This window comes from Megalops cyprinoides, chromosome 11 (assembly GCF_013368585.1).
Source record: "Megalops cyprinoides isolate fMegCyp1 chromosome 11, fMegCyp1.pri, whole genome shotgun sequence".
NCBI lineage: Eukaryota > Metazoa > Chordata > Actinopteri > Elopiformes > Megalopidae > Megalops > Megalops cyprinoides.
In genome coordinates this window covers 17,826,609-17,851,114 of record NC_050593.1, presented here as the reverse complement: position 1 = coordinate 17,851,114, position 24,506 = coordinate 17,826,609, and the positions used below count along the sequence as shown (strand labels likewise).

Here is a 24,506-nt window from a genome sequence, read left to right as displayed (position 1 = left end):
TCCCAATCACCACTAATTCTATGGCTGTAAGTGATCACTCTCAGCTTCATTCTTTCATCTCATCTGCAAGAATAACAGGTGGCCAATGATAAAGGCATTTCATGGGGCACTCTCCATGGAGCACCATGGAATATTGGAAATAAGGCGCGTGGGTGAGAGTGAGCGAGGGAGGGAGCGGGATCTTTTTTATGTTCAGGAAAATGAAAAACAATCTTAGATTGAATTCACGTTCTTACTAATGTAGAAGCTGAGTCAGATTTAAGATATGTACACATAAACCCCACTTCAGTGCTTCCCAGAAGAGCTGCAGGGACTTATTACATTACATTATTGGTATTTAGCAGACGCTGTTATCCAAAGCGATCTACATCAATTACAGGCTTTTACAATGTTATCCATTTATACAGCTGGGTATTCACTGACGCAATTGTGAGTTAAGTACCTTTCCCCCGGGTACAGCAGCAGTACACCCATGGGGAATCAAACCAGCAACCTTTTGGTTAGTCCTACTCCTTAACCACTACGCAACACTGCCGCCCACCATTACCATTTAAATGCAAATTCAGACATGGGGTGCTTAAGTTCCCATGTGGAACTCAAAATGAGTGTGTCTCATTTATTTCCATGATACACTCATTCTGACCCCACACTAAAGACAACTTTCTTTCTGCAGCACTTACACTCACGCAAGCGATTCAACATTGCTTATTTGCCCCTTTAATAAAATCCTAATGATATGATCCTGTAGAAGAGTGAGGATACCTTTCTGTGAATATAGCCAGATAATTTTCTAATTCATATTAGATAATTAATTGAGTTTGTGAGTCTTATGGTTGGGCTCTACAGTGAGCACAAGTGGCAGTAATGGAACTCTGTGAAAATATTTATTGGCCACCAAGCTCTTAGAGGGGAAGTGCAGTTTCAAATTAATTTATTCACACTGCAGCCATTTTAAGAGATATGCACTTGTGTAGGTTAAGTGAATACTGAAAAGTGAAACCAGACTTAAAAGAGGATTGGAAAAAAAAAGCTCAGAGCATCAGATTCAGCCCCTCTGACCAATATTTCAAAAGGTATAGCAGAGGAAAGGATTTCATGAATCTTAATGTAAAACAGAACAAATGAGCCAATATTCTGACCCTCTCCTCTACATTGTCTAAATCACCAGCTTGTGTTAGTCAAACCAAAACAGATCTCTGGCTGATGAAAGATGCTAGACATTGCTAAACATTGTCAATGCATCCTTATCTTCAGGCTATGTTGATAAGTCCCAAAAACTTGTAGTAATCAAGCCCATTTTGAAGAGGCCAAATTTATGCCCACATTGTTTCAAATTCTTAACATAGTTGAATCTTCCTTTCTTATATTCTGAATATTCTGGAGAATTATAAAGATGAAGATGTTTGGCATTTTTGACATTCTTAAATTTTAATTTCTTAAATTAAAGTATATCACAAAGAAATATCCCTCATGTTTTAGACAATCTCAGAGTAAGGTTGTTAATAATACACATTTCATTTTGACCTCAATTGTCTGTATATACCTGGGCTTCTTCACCTGGATGCTGGCTTTGACACACTATCAGATAATCTTAAGAAGAGGCTGTTAGTCTAAAGGGTAGTTCAGATCATATTTATACGACAGATTTCAGTTTGTACAACTAAACGACGCAGATCTCTCTTTTGAACTTCATGCAAAATATTTCCAGACTGACACTTTTTCACTTAGGAAACAGTGCCCAGATTAGGAGGGTGATCTAACCCACGTCCTTTCTAGTACAGAGGAAGTCAAACAGACACACGAAGTGGGAGGTGTCCACACAGAGTGGCCAACAAATCGCTGAGTCACAGCAGTCAACCATTGTCCCAAGTGAAGTGAGCCATGGCGCATAACTGAAATTATTGCAACAAATAAAACCAGACGATACCCTCCTCAGTTTGCCAAGTTGTCTTATGAGGAAAAAGAGGATAAATGAACGGCTTGTTCCCTGGCAGACTGGCCTTGGCACCGAGGACTGTTGTCTGAAGCCAGTGGCCTTGCGTTGTCATTTGCAGATACTGCAGCGTATAAACCCTGTTCTCGCGGGCCTCCCTCCACCCAGTAGATCCAGCCTGGGTGCGCTCTGGTGCCTGCATCTGGCACAGGAAGCCCCCGCGTCATCAATCCAGAGCATTCCCCGCAGGCTGCTGCATGGACTCCGATCAGAGAGGGAGCAGATCAGTCATGTCTCTGGCCAGCGACATCTGTCTCGTAACAGGAGCCTGTGGATTTCTCGGAGAGAGGATCGTCAGGCTGCTCCTGGAGGAGGAACGGGAGCTTGCCGAGATACGACTGCTCGACAGGAACGTCAGGCTCAATTTTGTCCAGTCGCTGGAAGGTAAATACCAGTCCCTCCCTTTCTTCACCTGTCTCTCTCTCTCTCTGAAGTGAACCTACAGTCTCTGGAAGGTACAGCAGGCCTGGTGAGGCCCTTAAAAAAGCATTTAATTTTCACTCTCAAAAACATGATGTATACCAAAGTTGCCAATGCAAAAGTCAGTCTCTTGTTAAAACTGTACAAGTTTGGAGTGTGGACTGTGCCCTAAGGCCTGGGTTTGATCCTGGCAGTGTCATCGGTCGACAATGAGCAGGAGCCCATAACAGCAAACTGGCTTCATATCACCGGGGGGGAGGGGTGGGTAGCAGTGGCGTCGTTAGGTCCGATCATTTGGGGCTATAGCCCCGAATATTTTAAGCCTAGCCCCGAATATTTTCACCCTGAAAAAGGAGATGTTTATAGTAAAACAACAGACAGACTGTGTAATAGAGCAGAACTTGATTTGCAAAGTCCAAAGGTGTGATAATATTTATTTATTATAAAGGTAGATGTAATCTCCCCAACCTACCGATGCCGATCTCCCTTTAAAAAAAAGTCAAGCCCCAGACAAACTTGACTTATCCCCAGACCTTTTCAATAGTTAGAAATGTGCCTGGTGGGTAGATTGGCCAGGGTTTCCTCATCTCACTGTTCTCAGGCACCCTGCAATTTCTCAGGCACCTGTGGGTTGAATGATGTCAGTGGATTAGCACCTACCCTCCATCTGGTGCCCACTTTACTGTGGTGCACTTGTAGTGTGAAAAATAGCTGTTGGCTGCGTGTGCAAGTGAGTCAGGGGATTGCATTCGCACTATTGCAGATGGGGCTGTGAGTGAAATATAATGGGCAATTGGCAATTCCAACAGGGTGACATAAAGGAGAAAAGGCATAAAAGATAGAAGATGGTAAATGTTCTGAGCTCGTATCTCGTATACAACTGAATTTATCTAACTTTATTATATGGGCTCAGTAAATGCAGTAATGAACAGACTAACTTAGTGATTAGCTTACAGTGAGTGGGCAAAAGAGACACTCTCTTGTCTTGACTCACAATTTGATTAATTCACAGCATCCGGTTATCAGACAAAGGTGAGCGTGTTCGAGGGGGACATTAGAGACAGCGCGCTATTGAAGAGAGCCTGCCATGGGGCCACCCTAGTCATCCACACCGCATCCATCATCGATGTCCTTGGAGCCGTGGACTACAGTGAGCTACACGGGGTTAATGTGAAAGGTGAAAATTCCTTATTCAACATGACTTACTATCCTTTCAGGTATAGATTTTTACTGATGTAGACAGCTGATTTAAAGTGAATTACATTGCTAGTTTTAAAGGCTCTCCAAAGCCTAGTCCAGGTCCGCACTGAGGTGTTTTGTAGCATTCTGTCCCCTGCAATCCATTACATTACATTCATTTAGCCGAAGCTCTTATCCAGAGCGTCTTCCAGCACTAAAGAACAGAGTGTATCCATTCAAACTGAATGAGTAACAGTATCAGAGCAGGCTAACAATACTCCTAGACCAGTGAGTGTGAGTATAACGCCATTCAAGCCCTACCACAAGTTAACTTGAGCAATCCTTCTGTTGTCCATCTCGCTCTCACTCAGGGACCCAGCGCCTCCTCGAAGCCTGCATCCAGGAGAATGTGGCATCCTTCATTTACACCAGCAGCATCGAGGTGGCTGGCCCCAACCCACAGGGTGACCCTGTCATCAACGGCAACGAGGACACCCCGTACCCCTGCCGCCTGAAGTTCCCCTACAGCAAGACCAAACAGGAGGCGGAGCGGCTGAGCCTGCAGGCCAACGGCGAGCCCCTGCGGGGCGGGGGCAGGCTGGCCACCTGTGCCCTGCGGCCCATGTACATTTACGGAGAGGGCTGCCGCTTCACTGTGGGTCACATGGTCAGAGGGATCCGCAACAAAGACGTGCTGCTGCGCGCCTCCAGGCGTGAGGCCACCGTCAACCCCGTGTACGTGGGGAACGTCGCCTACGCCCACCTCCACGCCGCACGGGCCCTGAGGGACCCCCAGAGGAGGGCGGCTGTCAGGGGGAACTTCTACTTCATTTCGGACGACACACCGCCTGTCAGCTACTCAGATTTCAACCATGTGGTGCTGGAGCCACTCGGGTTCCTCATCCAGGAGAGGCCTGTGCTGCCCTTTCCCCTCCTCTTCCTCGTCGCCTTCATCCTGGAGGTGCTCCAGAAGCTGCTCCGCCCCTTCGTGCGCTTCACCCCGCACCTGAACCCCCAGCTGCTCACCATGCTCAACACACCGTTCACCTTCTCCTACCGCAAGGCCCAGAGGGACATGGGCTACACCCCCCGCTACGCCTGGGAGGAGTCACGCAAGCGCACCACTGATTGGCTGGCATCTGTCCTGCCTGGAGAAAGAGCAAAACTGGGTTTGCAGGCTGCCCCTGACCAATTCTTCCACAACATTTCTCCACCAAAGACATTGTGTAACTGACAATTCAGAGCCATGTAGCAATGTCTGTTACTCTGTTACATCCACAGAAAGAAATGCTTTCAGTGTAGTATGCAAACAAATATAATAGAAGTAGTACTAGCATAGTGTACTCAAATTAGTGCAGACAATACAAGTAATGATGCTTATAGTACAACAGACAGTAATGCAACTATGATAATAGTAATAATATAGTAATGCATCAACAACTGTAGCCTAAGAGATGGTTCTGTTTGTGATTTTCTATTTTGTATAGGTTTGTAGAACTTCAAACACATAGAATAGGAATGTTGCCAAAATATGAAGTAGCATTGCTGTGATTTATCATATATGATATTGTTTAACTTGTAAGGGTTGTAATCTTATAGTAAGTATAAGCAACTGACACTCAAACATGCGTATAATCAGTCTCGGAGGGTAATGCTTCAGCTACATTAATATTAATTTTTTGCAGTTTGGTATTTGATGCTTTCAGATAAGAGTTTTCAAATGTAGAGTGCAGAAACAGCACACACATACACCAAGGTATTGCTACAATGTGAGTGCAGGTTAGTATTGTATGTTATGATCTATGTTAGGACTTAGTAGCAAGCAGTAATGAGCGGGTACACGCAACTTCTAGGCAACTACAGCCAAACTTCAGGTGGGTGTAGTTCTTAAAAAGCAGCGTATAAGATTAACAGATGATGTCTTGTACCCTTACACTTTTTGACATTTGAGATTTGGATGTGAAACATAAGGGCACATTGGAGACCAAAGCCCTTTCCCTGACATCAGCACTCATTCTATTCTCATTCTCTTAACTGCATGCTCCTAAGGAGCCAACTAGCTAGCTAGCTTCTGAAATACCATACTGCCTAATAGCTTATACTTCCTTTTTAAATTAAAATCACTATTGTGGATTAATAGCTTCACAGAATAGAGGGACTGGTAATTGAATCACAGGAATCATTGCACTAAAACTACCAAATCTGCCCCATTTTGAACAATAAAGTGTTCAAGGCAGCAAGACTTCAAGTGTTTAAAGGCTGAGATTCACCCAAATGACTTCTTTGAATTGTCATCAAAATCTGTCAATATTTGGAGAAAAGAAATAAAAATAATTTTTCAACAAATTAAAAATAAAGCTGAAAATAAAAGTTGTCTGAAAATTTTATTCACTAGCTAGTGAATTGGCTTGCTAGTACGACAGAAAATAGAATTAGCTAGGTAGGTAACTAGCTGGCTGTCTGGCTGGCTGGCTGATGTCTAACCCGTTTTTAAATGAGATTATGGTTGTATCTGGCCAAGAATAGCAACTCAAGATCTGGGCTAATGGCTACCTTTAGCCTTACTACCTGTTACGAGCTGGCATCCATGATGTTGTTGTTAAATTGAAAATGATAAGAGAATTTTTTATTTATTTTTTTTTTTTAGAAATGACTTGTGGTCTGATGAGTGCAAAGTAAAAATGGTTCAAGTTCGGGTGGTTTATTGTGCGGACATAGGGGACCGTACTTAATGCTGCAGGTTTAGATGAGGTTAGGTGGTACAGAAGTAAATGTTTGTAGTGACTCAGGGTTTGCAGGAAACCCCAAAAAGGGTGTTTAGGTACAGGGTATGCCTCACCAACCTGGAACTCAGTGGATGGCATACATACCACTTCAATGATAAACAATTTTATGTGTCATAATCACTTTGAGTGGGTGTGTTTGGTAGGTTAACAGACAAAACGAACTGTAAAGGCAACTTCCTCTATTCACAGTTGATAAATGCAACAGTGCTGTGAGACTCTGTCTATCTTCTAAAGCTCAGAATAAATCTATGTCTCGTCTCAATACAACTCTCTCAAGGTCAGAGGTTTTTCAAAACCAGTTTGACAGCTAGGGTCCTTGGTTGAGTGTATTCAAATATAGATGCAGAATAGTGTTGAGGGATTCTCACATTTCTGTAAAAGTGAAGTATGCACAACATAAAGCTGAAGCTGAGCTAAAGGGTAGTTTCATACAGCAGTTTTGCCAAAGAAGAAACGTAAACTGCTGTGTCACACTCACAGACCCTTCCCTGCAACAACAGTAGTGTTGATATCACATGAATTCACAGTGCAAGCTTTTCAATGATGTTGAATGCTGCAACTTACCTGAACCCTGCCCATCAACATGAAAGAACTACTAATTTTGAAAGTACGCAAACAATCATTCAGTATAGTAAAGTGGTTGAGCAGGTGTCAAATACAATGTGTATTGCTTTCAGTTTCTTTCCTTTCAAAGAAGCATCTAAAGGTCACAGCCAATTCCAAATAAAATTAAGTGACTTGTGAATTATGCAGTTTAATTCAGGAACTCAAGCATACATCTGCATGTGAGGAACAGGGACATTCAATAATCACAGTGAATGGCACTGAATTCCACTTAACAGAACACTGGCATGGAGCCCTGCCAGAAAAAGGTTCATTCCAAAGACAGACAGAGTCCAGAATTACGACTGTGCAACAAAGCCGTCGTTTTTCTGAGGGATTGTGAGATTTCTTTGCCAGATTGAGATCCCAGGGTGCTGGCGCACCCGTGCTCACAGCTGAATATAAATCAGGCCTAACTGGCAGCAGCAGGGGAGGCGGGGGCGGGGACGGTCAAAGGCCAGAATCCAGCGTACAAACAGCCATTGAGGACAACTGAGGCCAACAGATCAGTCATCAGCTGTAGGACTGCTTGCCGCTGTTCTTCAGACTGACAGATTAACAGTCTGAGATACATCCATCTACCTCTGCTTAAACCCTGAGATTTAAGTGTGAGCTTTACTTAGCGCAGTCAGCCCTCGCGAGATGGGCTCAGGGAACGGGTGGTAGTCAGAGGAAGGCTGTTTTACAAGGTGGGTGGAGAAAAAGACCCTTCAAAGCTGAAATCAATATCAGATGTCGTAACAGTTTTCCCTGGCAAGTTTTTTTCCTTTGTTTTGTTTAGCTCTCTCTAATTCACTAAGGGGATTTTCCTGCTTGAGCAAAACAAGGAGCATAAGGACTGCAGTTCAGACAGATGGAGTGAACAGAAACTTGGTGCAAACTGCAACTTCCTGAACTGAAGACTTGAGTGTCAGTACAGTCATCAGCCATCAGTTATCTTCACACGAGAAAAGGCAGAGCAAGTGGGAGTTCTTCTTTGTCAAGTTTCTCCTCCTGAAAGAGAATGGCCCTGTTACGGAGTGCAGTCCTATCTCTTCTTGCCATTTTGGTCTATGCCTCATCAACAGCAGGTAAAGTAGAACGCCCATTCGGTAATATGGATACTAACGAATATTACATGCAAAGATCTACCGTATTAACAAACACACCGCATTGAAAGAGCTTAACCCATCAACAGTGCCTGAGCTTTTATACATTACAATTAGCCATCTTATCCTGTGGATTTTAGCCCTTTCTGTTTCAGTATGAATATATTCTCCTGAATATACAGGACATCGTAAATGATAAATGAATTTATAACTGTTTTTGACTAGTTGTATTGATCATTTATTGAAGCAATTCTTTAAATAAATTCTTTGGGTTTCAACCACATCATAGATAATCAAAAACAGCACTGTTTTATTGTGATTATTATTTTTTCCCAAACCAGATTTTATCTTGAAAGAAACTTTTTATGCTGTGAACCAAACACAATCGTAATGATATCATATGTCCATCTTTAACATCATAACTGCAAGACACAATTCTGCAATCGGAACATACACTGTGACAAAGTGTATCTTTTTTCTTGTAATAAACCATCTTTATTTGTGTAGTACTGTGCTTTGCAACCCTTATGTGAAAATACCCTACACAGAACATTTTCAAACACAAACCTGTTTTTCAAAAAAGACTGATATTAGGACCTCTGTAACAGCAAATAAGAGTTTTTAAAAAGTCTACTTTTAGAATTCTCCACAAAAAATGCCATTGAAAGAGATAATATGCTGCTTTACACAGTACATCTGTATGATTGTAGCTGTGGGTGGGTGGTTTTTGACCGTGTCCATTTAGTTAAATAATGGTCATTATTACTTACTGCTACTTACCACTTATTGGTTACAGTAACATGGTCATGGTCAAACAATAGAAGGTTTAGGTTTAGAAAAGTGAAGCAATATATTTAACTGACTTCATCTGTTAGTAAGTTCTCAGTTAATTGGACTGCGTGAGAACTTCTGTCTAATGGAATAAACAATAGACTTAAATAATGACACACTGGGGAAAAAAAAGGACATTAACAATCAGCCCACACTTCCTTTAGTAGTGAGCTATCTATACATGTCCCAATCCCCAGAGCAACACAACTGTGTTGAGTTTCTAGTTAAAGAAATTTTAAGAAAATCTAAAGAAAATGGACGTCTGGTTCAGCTAAGTCTAACAAATTATATATTTATTTACTCACAATTTTGAATTGTTCAAAATTCAGGAACAAAGTTACATCCATCACTGTATACACACTTTGCAGCAAAACAAGCATCTGTTGAATGTGAATCACAACAGAGGACAAAGTCTTGCTCTCTCACATTGCCAGGAAACCACACAGTCTCCACAGCCGAGTGTGCAGACCTCAGCAACACCACTTGGAGCGAATACCGCCACGGCGGCAAGCTGGAGGTGCAATACCTCCTTCTCACTCGTAGCAACATGGACTGCGCCACTGTCTTCAGCAAGGAGTCCCTCTCAGACCCCCAGCGGCGCTCACCCTTCAACTCCTCCCTCCCCAGCAAGGTCATCATCCATGGATTCAGGTGACTACACAGAGTGAGGTCATACCCTTTACCACCAGAGTGAATGTGAGGTCATATCATGAAGGGCATCTTGAGCAAAGACCATCTGAGTACAGGTCAGGTAAGCTCATACAGGCGAATACAGATAAGATGACAGTGAGTTCACATGGGCGGAGGGGTACAGGTGAGGTGAGAGTGAGGTCACACAGGTCATTAGGGGCGAGGTAAAACAGGGTCTGGATTTCAGGGCAAGACTGACAGGCTCCTGAACTTGAATGGATAATCTCCAATTATATTAAGTGATGAAAGCATTGCTTTATACCCATTTAAATGTGAGACCACTTCTCTTCTAGACCACCAGTGTTTACTTCACTTCCGTGAAGTAAAAAAAACTCTAAGGAACTTACTGTCATGAAAAGAACATGCAGAACATGCATGTGACTAGTTCCTTTTTTGCAGAAAACTAAGAATTACATGAACCACTGGTTAAACAGAAATACGCCACTGAATCACAAAGTCGGCACTTCCTCTACTGAAGAATTCCCAACAGTAAGAATTCCCATCTGTCAACAGATGAAAGCAGTCCTGCCAATCAAACAAGAGACAGAAAAGGGTTAAACATTTTCAAAAATAGCCAAAGGTGCATCCATGGTTAGAAACAGACAGTGATACTCTGTTCAACAACTGTTAAGATTACCAGCCAATGCTACAATCACTTCCATTTTAATTAGACGTTCAAATGAAATACACACAATGATGCCTTGCGGAGAGTAAAATCTCATTACAACATGAGATTTTATGATCCCTGTAGAACTTGACATTTGATCACATGAGAGAAAACTTTGAATTTCAAAATGTAAGCTAGACGGTGGAAATGAGGATACAATGTAGGCCAGAAAATATAGGAACAAAATAAAGATGTATAATGTTTCTGATATTTGAGCATGCTTCATGTTTCCGCAGCATTTATGAATATTGGTTTTCATGTGGCAGTGCATCTACACAATAGAAAAATTGAAGGCAGGCTGTTTCACTAGCAAAATGACACCTGTAACATAATATGAGTAAAATCGACTTGATGAGATAATTAGCAGCCATATAATGCAGAATTTGTTATTTATCATAACAAATTGCCATTTTTGAATTGATAGGTCATGGTGTTTCAAGACCTGGATGAGAGTGAGGTCATACAGTCCGTGTGACATCCTGTGAGATGGCGGTCATGAAAGCAGTCACATTCTGTATTGCCCACAGTTTCTTCACACAGAGTTACTTTTCCAAGGAGTCATTTCCAAATAGCCACAAATGAAGGTTCTATAACTGACTGAGGCTGAAGCACTGCATAGGTCTATATGCTTACGCACTGTGCCTCTCCTCCCGCAGGGCTCTGGGCACAAAGCCCTCCTGGGTAAAGACTCTGGCCCAGGGCCTGCTCTGGGCAGAAGACGTCAATGTGCTGGTGGTGGACTGGGTGTATGGGGCATCCTTCGCCTATAACCGGGTGGTGCAGAACTACAAGGAGGTGGCCGTGCAGATCTCTGTCCTCATCAATGAACTCATTGTAAGTTCCTGTGCGATACTGATGGAGAAATCACAGTCACTCAGCTGCAACTCAGTTATGTCCCTCAGCAAAGACACCATACAAGTTCAAACAATCTGGTGATGCTGTTTACATCCTGGCAATTTAAAAACAACTGAAATGCTGAAGGACAACTGATGACCTCATTTATGCTGTCATAATATACTTTTGAATTTTAAACTGTCACTACGTCATTGGGAGTTTGCAAATTCCTAACCTCACAAATGAAACAAACTCACATTTGTATTATCTGCATATATTGCTACAATACACTGCATCTATATTTACTGAATATATTATCTGTATATACAATACACCCTATATTTTCACATAGCATATTGTGTGTCTATATATAATACATTTGGCATCTCTCCTAGACCCATGGCAGTAAATTAGAGTCCTTTCACTTCATTGGGGTGAGTCTTGGAGCACATGTGTCAGGCTTTGTGGGAACACTCTTCGGGGGAAAGATTGGAAGAATAACAGGTATGACCACTTCTAGACTGAAGTGTACCTTATACAAAAAATACTATAAAAAAAGAACTATAAACTGCTTAACCTTTGACCAGAGCATCAATTCGCCAGGGGACATACAGCACTCATACATCAAGCTGTTTCCCACAAAGGAAGAACATGAGTTCTGACCCTGTGGGGCACCCAGACTCCAACATGCCCTCTAAACAAGGGCAGCACAGATCCCCACAAAGCAGGTCACCAATGATAATGACATTACTCATGCCAGTCTCCGCCAATTTGTATAAATGATGCTTTCAAAGCGAGTGCACCAAATCAACAAGGACTCATTGATAAAGGCACACAGAACCCAGACACAGAAGAGCTGTCCCCCTCTCCTAGTACACAAGAAATAAAAACACAGCAGCTTCCCTTTAAGTTAAAACAGGCTAACTTTGTACTTAAGAGTTAGGCCCCGCAGTATATATTATGTATTATAAATGTAAAAATATATATTACAATATAAATAAATGATATATTATGTAAAATTCCACCTTCTGGAGTGATACAATAATTCATCACCTGCACCTAACTAAAATTTGATAGACACAAACAGTGCCCAACAGGGTGATGCCATTACCTTAGCCACCTCATGAGGGCACTCTCTCATTACATTACATAACTACTGTTGGCATGATGATTATGTCCTGTCTCAAGGCCGGTGTGTCCAGATTTGCAGATCCTCAACTGCTGCACATAGCTAATAAACCAATTTATATTTGAGGGAGAGTGAATATCATGTTGTGTTTAACTAGAATATGTCTGTATCACTGGATTCACTGCAAGTCTAAAGCTTGCCAACTTGTCTAGTGATCATGATCCACATTGTATTTGTGTGAATTTACCATTACATCACACATAGTTGCCCATTTCATAATGATCATCTAGCATTTGTGTGAAATGCACAACAGACAAAAGTGCATCTCTTTGTAATGTATGACAACATCAGAAACACTACCTTCACCGTGTATATAAGGGTGCGTTTCATGGCACCAGTCATTAACTGTTCACCCCTCTACAGGTCTGGACCCAGCAGGGCCAATGTTCAAAGGAGCTGATGTGTACGACCGTCTTGACCCCTCTGATGCACTCTTCGTAGAGGCCATCCATACAGACTCTGACTGTGAGATACAACGTGCACGCCTCTCCTACATTTACTCATTCTTATACTCACTCTTACACACACTATCGCTTTTATTTAATTATTCTACCATTCTATTTTCCATCACGATTACATTTCCAAGCCAGTGCAATTTACTATAGAGTTCTACAGAATCATGGCAATTAATCACAATATGCATGAGATTTATTTGTTTAGTTAAAAGGTTCATTTAAATCATGTGCTCTTTTCACTCTTCCTGTTCCTTTACAAAACCAAACATGGTAAACTTGTGCGCACAACACACACACACACACACTTTATCAAATGCCTAAAGGTTATGTTGTTTACTATCGTCCATTAAATTCTGTGGTAACCCTTTAGCTGATCCACTTGGATTGATCCAACGTATGCCACCAGTGAAATATAAAAATACTGACCACCGTCCAAGTATATACATCTCAATATTACTTCCATTTTATACTTACTAAAACTAATTATATACAATATATATTTGTTACATTATTATCAGTATTAAATTAATAACAATTAACTAATATCAAGGAAAGAACTCGTAATAATGCCAATTAGGCTTGCCCTAATTATGCTTCTGTGTAAAGTTAATGGTAGTCACCTTCAACAAACTTTTTTTGAACGTTGAATCCTTAACATGACACAGAATAGTTAGTTTCTTGAACTTGTTTCTCATACGTTATCATATTATTGATTTATTCATGCATGCATAATTTAAAAAAATTAACACAAGTTCAATATCACACGATTTAAATGGGAAAATAGCAGGCTCAATTACTTTAAGATACCTGCAAACATTTTTAAAACAAAAAAGGCCAAAAAAAGGAGGTCACAAGTCCAAGGGCGAGGTGACCAAGCACATCCGAGTTCTTTGCTCCAACATCCTCAATACTCACAGCGTGCAGGCGATGACCACGGCATAGACTCACCTGGAGAAGGCCTCTGTTAAAAAGCTCACTCTTTTGCAGATTTTGGGATCTCCATTCCAGTTGGCCATGTTGATTTCTTTCTTAATGGTGGGATGGATCAGGCCGGCTGTGCACGCTCCCAGTTTGCGTCGAGTAAGTAGTAACATTTGCGAACCGGGGGGCACGAGTTTAGTTCTGTTGATAGCTGTCATTAATTCTCTTGTGCATTAAGCTTCCTCACTCATGCTTTCAAGAAACTTGTTATAATCGTATGCTTCACTAACATTACCAAAACTATGACATGATGCAACGGAGTGATTATAAACAGGGCAGGCTTGGTTAGCAGCTTACTGCCACAGGGTCGCGTTTGTTGTCAGTTCTTGTCTATTTTCCAGTGTACGGCTATTTCATCTGCGACCACATGAGGGCGGTGCACGTCTACATAAGCGCGCTGAACGACTCATGTCCTCTGACTGGCTTCCCGTGCTACAGTTACGACCAATTCCTCAACGGACGCTGCGTGGACTGTCAGGAAACTTTCGAGGGCACCTGCCCACGAATAGGTGTCACTGATCTTTTCATTTAGAATGTTTTTTTTTTTAAAAACTATAGATAGGGAAATACTGCACTATACCTACCGTTATAACGCACTTCGGCACAGTGTCATAGATACTATTCCCTTTTTCTGCTGTCTGTGTTGGTTGATCCAATGGGAAGTTTTATTGGTGTACATGAGTGTCTGTTTTTGATCAAAGCATGTTAATAAACGTACCTGTGAAAATTCTCTAAACCTTATAAGAAGAATAATATCTGCGGCAATTCCGATTAGATTATTTTGTAATCTAAACTAGAGTCTTATCAGCACAGTGAGGTCAGGATTGTAAGTTTCACTTGAACATGGCCTACGCCTATGAGTGTGGCACCGGTCTGCCACAGCTGGCGACAGCTTATCCCTTGAGCTGTAGATAACATGAGAGTGAAGTAACTGCTCCTTTCATGTGGAGTGACAGTGGAGGCAAGGGAGGGAGAGCACTGGTTTTAGTCAGTGTCACCTCTCCTGCACTTTGTAAGCATAGCCCAACACCTCACACACACACCATCACGTGCACACACTGACCCAGACACTCAAAGACACACACGCGCACACGTTGCTGCTGTGCTGAGTATGGCATATATTCCAATGCTGTTCTGTGTGCATTTCAGGACTTTTGGAGAGAAGTGGGATCACTGTCTCTCCTTTGCCCTATCAAGAGAAGGTGTTCCTCCTGACAAGTGCATCAGCCCCATTCTGTGGTATGTTTTTCTTTTCCAGCCATGTGCCCGTCGTTCTGTGTCTCCTCCATATTCGACAAGCTGCCCCTACGCCTCTAACCACAGCCCTCATTCAGCTTAGCATTTTGAGCGCTGATCTTTGATGATATACAATGACATGTGATTAAAGAACATTTTGGTTTGTAGTGTAATTTCAAAACTGAAACACGGTTTATAAACAATGATGCAGATTGTAGATTATTCAAATTCCAATGAAACTCTACAACAGTAAAGCAATGCCAAGGACTGCTATAGGTTTTCCTTTTTTTGAAAGTCCTAATTCTCTAAAAGTCCTCCCTCTCGTGCACCCTCTGTCCACATCCTCCAGTCCACCACATTCTCGTGGAGCTAGAGGTGTCCCCGCTGGAGAAGAGCGCGGAGGTGCAGGTAACCCTGAGCAGTGGAGGACATCCTGAAATGGAGCGGAAGCTAAAGATGTGAGTGCATCCCGGGGTCCTCTGAATCACGCCTGCTTTATATTTCCCAGACTGCGAGAGGGGAAACTGTACTAATTGTAACACTTATTAGCAAGGAAGGCTTTGGTATGTAACTGTTTCTGGTGCAGATAAGTGTGTGTGTGTGTGTGTGTGTGTGTGTGTGTGTGTGTGTGTGTGTGTGTGGGAAAGAGGGAGAGAACGCTGTTTGTGATTGTTTCACATAAGCAGCGGAAAAGCATCAGTCAGGTCCATATCTGTGACTTTTATGTGTGTGTTTGTGTCTGTGTTTCAACACTGTGGATGTAACCTGCAGGCACACAAAGGAGAATGTGTACAAGACAGTGATGGCCTCCCCTGTGCCTCTGTGTAAGATACACTCCATCCAGCTGAAGAACACCGGGTCACGATTCTACAGACAAGGAGACATCCGCTTTCAGTCTGTCTGCATCTCGGAGCTCCCACGCAAACGGTGAGTCTGTCTCTCATATACTTACTCTTACAAATACTCACACACACACACACACACAAGGGGTTGAAATCACATGGCTAGCTGTGTACTTACAGCTAACAAGATCTTTCCAATTCTGATATGCTTGTATCTCTGGGCCACATACTTCCTTCCACCCAAAACGTTTAATTATTCAATCAAATATTCTGATCAGATATGAATATACAGGAACATATGCAGCTGCCTGTCATTTCAACTGAGAAACAAGAACATTTGCCCAAACAAACATCCACACACAGTATGCATTGTCAACATGCACTGCGTTTTATATGGTATTTGTGTGTTTTTTTGTATCTTTCAGTGAAACAGATGCAGTGTGTGTGAATACTGTCTATCTGGGAAGGAGTTTTCCATGGTCCCATGACTTTGTGCTGTTGTGTGGGAGCTACTGACAGCCACTGACACTCTTCACAAATGACTGCCTGGCCCAAACCATAAAGAGTCTGCACTCAACGTCATATAGAGCAGACCTCATGTACATATATAGTCTCTCTCTTTCACATACACATGTGCCTTCACAATGTTGAATGTCATGTTACATGTTTTGTCATACTGGTATAAAATTTGCTGAAAGAACCCAACAGTGTTCCCAGTGTTGGTCATGGAGTGGAGAAGTCTCACATACTGATACATTTCACGCCACTGAAATTCAGCCAACACATTGCTTCGGAAGCCCTTTTTTGATCTTTTCTGCGTGATTGGCCTTGTTGTGGGCAAGCAGTTGGTTAAAGTCAAAGGAACGAGCGATACTGCAAAATGCTGGCATCTTATGACATTGATATGTCCTCATTCTTAACATTGATATATATATATATATATATATATATATATATATATATATATATATATATATATATATATATACACTGTCTCTATCAGCAGTATTTACTGAGATGGCAGGTATGTCATCTGCAAAGTTAGGGGTTGGCAGGACATATCCCATATCTACAGAACGTAGCTAGTTAGGCCCTATAAAAGAAAGTTGCAAAACTGAAATGAGGAATCGTGTCATAACAGGAGAAACCCTTCCTGAATATTGCATTAGAGCCATGCAGAGTTAAACGTGTAAACTCTTACCTGCAACTTCACTCCAAACATTTATGCAAATATGTCTGTTTCAGCAACACCCCCCCCCCCTCCACAAAAAGATACAAGTGACAATGCTTATTTGTGTGGAATTATATGTTTTACAACAAAAACACAACTTTCTTATTAAAATGAGACATGCAAGTGACACAGCTGGGTACATTGCATCCTTAATAAATCCTAAATAAATGAATAACTCTGTAAGTGTTGTGTGCTGCAGTTTTTCCATGTCCACGGTTTCACGCATATTTTATGCCCAGTTGTGCTGACCCCTGTGAGGGCTGAGGAGGTGGGTGTGGTGATGGTGGTGGGAGAGGTTCTGCTGTGGACCCCCCCCCCCAGCAAGGCCAGGGTGACTGTCTGATCTTCTGTTCTCTAGGCAGGACTGCTGTCACAGTTTGGGGGTGTCAGTGGGGGCCAGTGGGGCCCAGCCTCTTTGAAAACGAGGAGCAAGGTATCCAGCTGAACTGTCCCCTGTGGGGTTAAAAAAGAGGACAGTCGTTAGTCTGCGATTACACACATGTGCACACACAAAACATGAGTAAACCAGTCATTGATTTTACGCTGATCTCTCTAACTGCTGGCTTTCTTTTGAAAGCTGACAGTTTTAGTACAACATGTTGCATTCATGAGCTGAGGCACAGAACTTAAACATTATTTTATCATTAGCGGTTAGGAACCGCTAGGCGTCCCTAGGTCTGTCTCTCCTTTGGCCTAATGGTGAAATGTGCTGTATGAAAACATTTTGTGTGTCGGTGCAGCATTTGTATACACCTCACAATAACACAGCCTCCCAAAGGGGTTTGTTCATATTCACAGTAGGATTTTGATTTTGATTAATGATATTCACAATGAGACAAACAGAAAGATTCACAGCCACAAAGTCCTATGCTTTTCCATTCCCTAACTTCAGCCTTGAGGACCTGCCTAAGGTGAATACTAACATTTTAGCAATGTATCGGTAGGAACAGGCCAGTGTTAGTGTAGAGGCTGAGAGAACATTGCGTTAGGTGTATACTGACTTGTAGTGGTTTAAGTGGTTACGTGTTACAGGAAGAATGATGGTCACAGACAAACAGCACGCCGTGTTCCTTTCTGTTCCTGCTGAAGTGTTGTGGTTAGTACCCCTCCGCAAAGTGATCCTCACAAATACTCGTGACCAGTCAGGTTTTGAGTGAGCGCATGATTATTGGTCAGTGTATAAAAGAACTTCCTCAGACAACGACAGTGATTACAGTCAGAATCAAACAACCAAAGATCTGACAGACACATGAATATTCATGCACATCTGCCTTCAGCAGAATCCTCTAGGATTATGCTGTGCTGACACAAACTGAATTTCAGTATTAAGTGATTACTTGGTGTGAAATAAATGATTTCCCCCTTTGTGTCGCCTAGCTAAATTCATTCTACAACTTTTAAAACCAGGGTTACAAACTCTACTGGTGCATCGTGTCTATGCTGGTTTTTGCTCCAACCTTTTGCTCCAGTTATTTGACCTTTTCACATCATTGCAGACAATAAATCACATCTGAAGGTTATGCTATTGCAGAATACTCAGGACACGTTATACTGTAGAATAATCTAGGAAATTCACAGATGTTAATGTATACTGCTAATCACATGAATGGATATGTTAAGTGATTGATTAGATCAAAAAACAGCATAAAACGGCCCTCCAGGAATTTAGCGTGACACCCCAGCTGTGACGCGTGCTGTGAAAACTGCCCAACTGAGCAGATGAGGGGGAAATCGGAGAAGATCACATTGTAAATGATGTTCTTGTCACCATTGCCGCCACGGCCCTGTCAGTTCTACTTTCACAGGACCGGCCCCTCCCCCCTCTCCCCACCTGTCCCTTAAACTGAAAACAATATCTGAAGGCCGTGGATGGGCTCTGCGCAAGGACAGTGGAACCCCCGGTCCGCAGCTGTCCCAGAATCCGAGGCCCCTCCTGAAATATGACCCGCCCGCGTCAGCCAAGGGCCGCTTTAAAGAGGGCTGTGTGAGGATTAATCACGACTGACTGGATATCCCCAGAGTTTCCAGCCCTTAATCTCAAGCAGACATTTACCCACAGCTGAGTCCCGCCGCTGAAACATCCCTCGCGCCACCCACCAGTCCGTACCACGGTAAGTATCAGGGTAATTGTACGATAAACTCTCCCCCTTTAGCACAGTTACGCCCGACCTCTTTTAAAGCCAATGATTAGGTCTCAGTGGGACCCAAATTTAAATCATACAGCAGAGGAAGCACTCAACAACCTCAGCACCAGGGAAACCCCTAGACTCAAATTCTGCGAGAGTACAGAGGGAATTGGTGTCAAGTACAAGGCCAGAATTGCAGGGCAAGAGAGAGTCAAATGAGAGGTACAGGACTCAGAGGGGTCACTTCTCTCCACACTAATTCCTGTCAAAGCGCTGCATCTTGTAGTGAGCAAGCTGTAATCTGTAACACTGAATGTCCCACACAGGAAATGTTTTTTCTGAGGCGTAAGCACAAAAACACTCAGTAGCACTGCAGATTACCCTGATCAGACCAATCCACCAACACAAATTACCTGAAACAAAAAAATGCCTTCATTATATACACATGAAGAAGTCCTGTTAGAAAGCATGTGGATCAACACCAGGGTTGGATTAGTGACGGTGCCGTCAGTGAGCCAGTGCACTCTGTTCCTCTCCACAGCACACATGTGTACTTACACGTATCTTAAGAAGTGGCCAGTGTGTTAGCTTCAACACCTATCCTCTACTTCAAATAATCCCTCTCACTCCCATACTCCATAAAGGATCCCGTCATATCAGCAAAGTCTTCCAGGACCAGACTGGTGGAGTCCTCACCAGAAGGCAGCTCATTGTCTAAAGGCCAGTTGTGGTGGGGCGGGGTGTAGGTGTTGGGCACCACGTTCCTCTCGGAGCTTGACTTGGGGGGTGTCGGGGCCGCCTGGGAGCGGGGCGCGGGGTTCGCCGCCCCCTGCTCCTCGGCGCCGTCCCGGTCTGGCGCACTGCCGCTGCCCTCGCTGGTGGAAGACGGGGCAAGAACGTGGTAGAGGCTGGGCAGACGGATGTCCAGGCGGACGCCGCTCTTGGCGAAGAGCTTGTCGTTGAGGGAGTACAGCTTGTCGGCGATATCGTTGCCCAGCATGACGGAGAACAGGCGGGAAATGTAGCGCTCCTTCGCCAGCAGCAGGTACAGCTTCCGCCTCGGCCACGAGACGTAGCGGCAGTCCGTCTCTGCTGTCAGGGTCACCTAGGAAACGGGGGTCAAGGGGCCATAGAAGGTCGAATGTCAAAAGAAACATATATATAGTCTTGAGGTGCAGTCCACACATTCTTCAGTCAAATGTGGTATGAAAGTCATTGATTTACCTGAAAGTTGCCCTCCTCTGTGGGCCTAAGAGACTCCCACTCTGGTGAGTCCAGAAACTGATAGGGGAAGACATAGTGGAGGAACTGGCCTTCCAGAGATACCCGGATTCTTTCAGAGAAGGAAAGAGAGATGCATTTGTATTAACACAATCTTGCCTATGTTCCTTTGTCTCTCCCATCACTGTGTATGTGTATGCATATGTCCTTTTTTCTTTAAAGCTCTTATTAAATATAAATTTGAGTCCTGATGCTAGAATATACTTGGGGCTGTTGTAATGTTATAGTCTTAACCATAGTGTACAGAGTACAAGACTAATGAAATCCACAGGACCACAAAGAGGCAACCAACTATTCAATAAAACATAGTATACAATGATCTAATTTGAAACGACCGAGAGTTGACTTGTAAAAATCCTGGTAAAAGCTGAGATAGGGGCTGCCAAGTGGCAATGTGGACAAAGTGCTCATCTTAAATGCAGCACCCTGATCCCACCCATGTCATCAACCAGCAATGACTGGGAACCCACAGGGGCTGAGGTGGGTAGATCAGCCAGGATGTCCTTGTCTCACCACTCTCAGGCACCCTGCAATCCATCAATTGCCTGTGAGTCAGTGGGGCTGTACCGATTCTACAGCTTGTGCCACCTCACTGTAGTTCCCTGTAAGACTTGCAGTCCAGAAAATAACCAACTTCTCTGTGTGTGTCAAAAGATTGCATTCGTTCACTTTAGTGCTCTTGCATGACAGCAGAGGTTGTTGCAGGCTGTAAGCCTAATGCCACTGGAAACCACAAACAGGGCTGCATAAAGGGAAGTGGCAGTTGATATCTTTGAATCATCTTTGTTATCTCTGAATCATGAAAACCCCAAAGGACACAGCATTCTTACTGGGAAATAATGCTGACAAGGGAGATGATGATAGTTGCTCTACATATAGCAGGTTTGTACAAGATTTTCACTTATGTAAATGCACAAGGACTTAATGAATGGAAATTTAGGCCACGTACTTCATGTAACTTTGTGGATTTCGTTTCATAATTATACATGGAACCTTCATGTGTGACAGGAATGGTCACTCAATGGTATGCTTGTACAGAGAGGTTATATTTGGATTTGTAGGTGCTGGAATTCCAGTGTATCACAGTAGTCACATGATCAATGAAATGTATGGTCATACATCTCTCTTGTGCTTTATGAAAGAAAAAGGATCCTCTCCAGGCCAAGCATATTGTTGTATATTAAAAGTCACTGTAGCTCACATTTGTGACTAAACAGTGAAATGGCTGGCTATAGCGTATGCCTTTCCCTTTCTTCTACGCTATTCTATCAAAAGAGATAGGACACCCCATCTGATTACAGGAAAATGGGTGTGACTACGTGTGGCCCACCAAAAAATGTATTTCACATTTTCTTGCTGTGACTATTGGTTCATATTGGTTGCATTTGGTTGAATGATTGCTTTGTCTCATAGATATCCCAAGTCAAAACTGAGTTTCTACTCTTGGGTTTGAAACACGATTGCAACTGATTAAATGTCAATGGAGATCAAGCTGGTTCCATCCAAAAGTTCCCACAGATCATTATCCTCTCTAGAAAAACGGAATCCTAGTAAGTCCACTTTTTGAACTAATGTGTATATTCTCATTTTTACTTTAACTTTACGGACATGCAATTACAGGCCAGAGTGAGCTTCTCTGCATGCAAGATTACAAGAACCCTACTGAGCGGAACCTACTGAGTCAAGCAGTTTTCTGATTTCTCATAATGTTTAGAGTACTATTACATTACTATTACTATGAGAGTAATAATACATTCACCCATCACAATGCTCGCGCTTTCAGTTATTTTACATTTATTTACAATTCTCTGTCTTAGACAAGGGTAGCTGAAATTGCACAGAGTGAAGTTCTACTGGTTCCTGAGGGTTGCCATGTTGGCTGTGGGGGATTTGAGCTTGCCTCAAGCTTGCTTGAAAATAATATTTACGACTGACTATCAACACAGAGTGCCTGAGTGAGCACGATCCACCGGTGTTGCTCAGCTGAGAGTGGAAATTTGAGCTCATGGCCTCTGTGGAAATCATCTTAAAAGACATACAGCACCCCAGTCAAATTAAAGAATGCACTCTGATCTGTAATTGTACTTGCACAATGTTAAAGAATGGTAATGCTAGTACAGTCTGCTCATGGACAATATGCATCTATTAATTCGAATGGGATTCATCTCATAAGGCAAGACTGATTAGTATTCAGAATCATCAGAAGGGATATATGGGGAGCCATCTTGACCCCCATGGATAACCAATCATTTGCAGTTATGACACTCAAGTTGAAGATAGCATACTGAAGGCTATGCATACTATGTAGAAAAAAACATATTGCAAAAGACCACCACTGATCGAGTGCAACTGATGGCTGTCTTACTCCTTTTTTTACTCAAATTGTCTCTTCACTATTTAACAGAACTAGTTAAATTGTCAGACTTCTGAGCTGTGTGTTCTCACCTCCCAGACAGCAGCAGGGAGAGCTGGTCAATAGGGGTCTTCCCCTCCAAGGCGTAGTTCTCCTCGACACCTAGCGAGAGGACTCGGTTCTCACAGGCTGCCGTCACCTCCTTGAAGACAGGGAGGGGCACATTGAGGGGCAGGTAGACAGCCGTGTAGAGGCTACGGAACTCCTCATCAGGGAAGCCGTCTTGGCGCAGGCGGAAAAGCAGGTGGACCAGCTGCAGGAGACAGATGACCACCAGCAGCAGGTTCCAGGAGAACACATCCGCCCCGCACAGAGTCACCCACCCCCACAGGGTGTAGCACAGGAAGGAGGGCACCAGGAAGCCGAAGATGTACAGTGCCCCATATGCACCACTGCCTCCCATGTAACCCAGCGAGAGGAGCGTGCTGCCCAGCTGGTACAGGGCACCCTCCGTGCCATTGGTCCACGTCTCGCACTGTGGGTGCCCATAGATCACAGTTTCAAATAGGGTGGAGTTCTCCTTCCACATAATGCTGCTTGCTTCTTCTCAAAACACAAACGCTTCCCAAAAATAGCAATACACCACTAAAAAAATTGAAATCTCCAGAAACACTTACAAAATCTAACACAGGTGAAACATTTCTTCTTTGCCTTCTTGTTGCGTATACTTAAATACTTTTCAGATGAAACATTTTCAAGAGACTGGACCCTATCACTGCTTCAAAGAAAGAGTGGAAAAATTACATGGAAAAAAATAATAATAATAAAAAAAAAAATTGTTCCCAGTTGCACCGTTAAATAGCTTAAATCCGCTTTGGATTCCCTAATCAAATTTTGAATCAGTTTCACAGAGCTCTAAACGTGTTCATTTAGAGCACAGAGCCTGAATGGAATTCTCATCATGCTGTGTGTCTTTCTCCCTTTCCTACTCACGCTCTCTCTCTCCCTTGTTCTTTTGCAGTGTGTTTCATTAGGAATGTGTATCTCTTGGCAAGAGGCGGCAGAGAGAGCAAGAGAGAAACAGAGAGAGAGAGAGGGAGGGAGGGAGCGAGAGAGAGAGAGCGAGAGCCCTAGAAGGATAACCATGTTTGGAATTGAAACCTAAGGAGGAGAGGGTTGTGGACAGAAAACAGACTAGCTACTTAACATAACACTGGTGGAGAGGGGAGCTGATAAGGAGTGACGCCAAGCCCTGCTCTCACCACAACGCCAGGATGGTTCTGCCAAATGCACCTCGGGTCGGACACAGCTCCAGCACCATCCCTTAGTTTCCAAACACTGGAGTGGCCCTGAAATCGTGCACCATGTCTGCCACAGCCCAGGACTGGACTGGACCCTGGTGCAGAGCAGGGCATTCCAGGAGCGTTTTTAGAGACACTGAAATAGGTAGTGTTACAGAGCTGGTCAGGTGTCACAGATGATCTCCCTCCCTCCCCCTTCTCCCTTTCCCCACCCCCAGAGTTTCACATGCCAGACCCCAGCAGTCATGGGCAATTAATGGGCCGGCCCATTCCCCTTCGTGTGGCGGGGAGATTATGAAGGGGCAGTGAGTAGCTCTGACCGCCACTCTCACGTTATCATAGTAGAGATTGGAGAAGCTGTCAGGCGAATGAGTGGCTTCACACACAGGGAGGAGGTGATAGGCGCGTCTGTGATGTAGA

The 24,506-nt window shown here is 43.2% G+C and overlaps 3 protein-coding genes across 4 annotated transcripts; 2 read left to right on the top strand and 1 right to left on the bottom strand.

The window, feature by feature from the left end:
- The first annotated feature begins 2,206 nt into the window (after positions 1-2,206).
- Positions 2,207-4,941, top strand: hsd3b1 (hydroxy-delta-5-steroid dehydrogenase, 3 beta- and steroid delta-isomerase 1). Its single transcript, XM_036541020.1, has 3 exons — positions 2,207-2,377; positions 3,426-3,590; positions 3,964-4,941. Exons 1-3 carry the CDS (start codon positions 2,224-2,226, stop codon positions 4,824-4,826), a joined length of 1,182 nt encoding a protein of 393 aa, XP_036396913.1. The 5' UTR covers positions 2,207-2,223; the 3' UTR covers positions 4,827-4,941.
- A 2,538-nt stretch (positions 4,942-7,479) lies between these two features.
- Positions 7,480-16,746, top strand: pla1a (phospholipase A1 member A). 2 transcript variants are annotated; one of them, XM_036540673.1, is made up of 11 exons: positions 7,480-8,051; positions 9,335-9,551; positions 10,914-11,091; positions 11,487-11,595; positions 12,644-12,745; positions 13,723-13,815; positions 14,058-14,225; positions 14,866-14,955; positions 15,302-15,410; positions 15,724-15,879; positions 16,220-16,746. In XM_036540673.1, exons 1-11 carry the CDS (start codon positions 7,985-7,987, stop codon positions 16,308-16,310), a joined length of 1,380 nt encoding a protein of 459 aa, XP_036396566.1. In that variant the 5' UTR covers positions 7,480-7,984; the 3' UTR covers positions 16,311-16,746. The 2 variants fall into 2 exon arrangements, with proteins under 2 accessions (XP_036396566.1, XP_036396564.1); XM_036540671.1 differs by having other exon boundaries at positions 14,040-14,225.
- Positions 16,747-16,798: 52 nt separating this feature from the next.
- Positions 16,799-23,520, bottom strand: popdc2 (popeye domain containing 2). Its single transcript, XM_036541269.1, has 4 exons — positions 22,878-23,520; positions 20,376-20,484; positions 19,710-20,256; positions 16,799-17,478 (listed from the first exon to the last, which is right to left on the bottom strand). The coding sequence occupies exons 1-3, from the start codon at positions 23,372-23,374 to the stop codon at positions 19,756-19,758; spliced, it is 1,107 nt and encodes a 368-aa protein (XP_036397162.1). The 5' UTR covers positions 23,375-23,520; the 3' UTR covers positions 16,799-17,478; positions 19,710-19,755.
- Between the last annotated feature and the right edge of the window lie 986 nt (positions 23,521-24,506).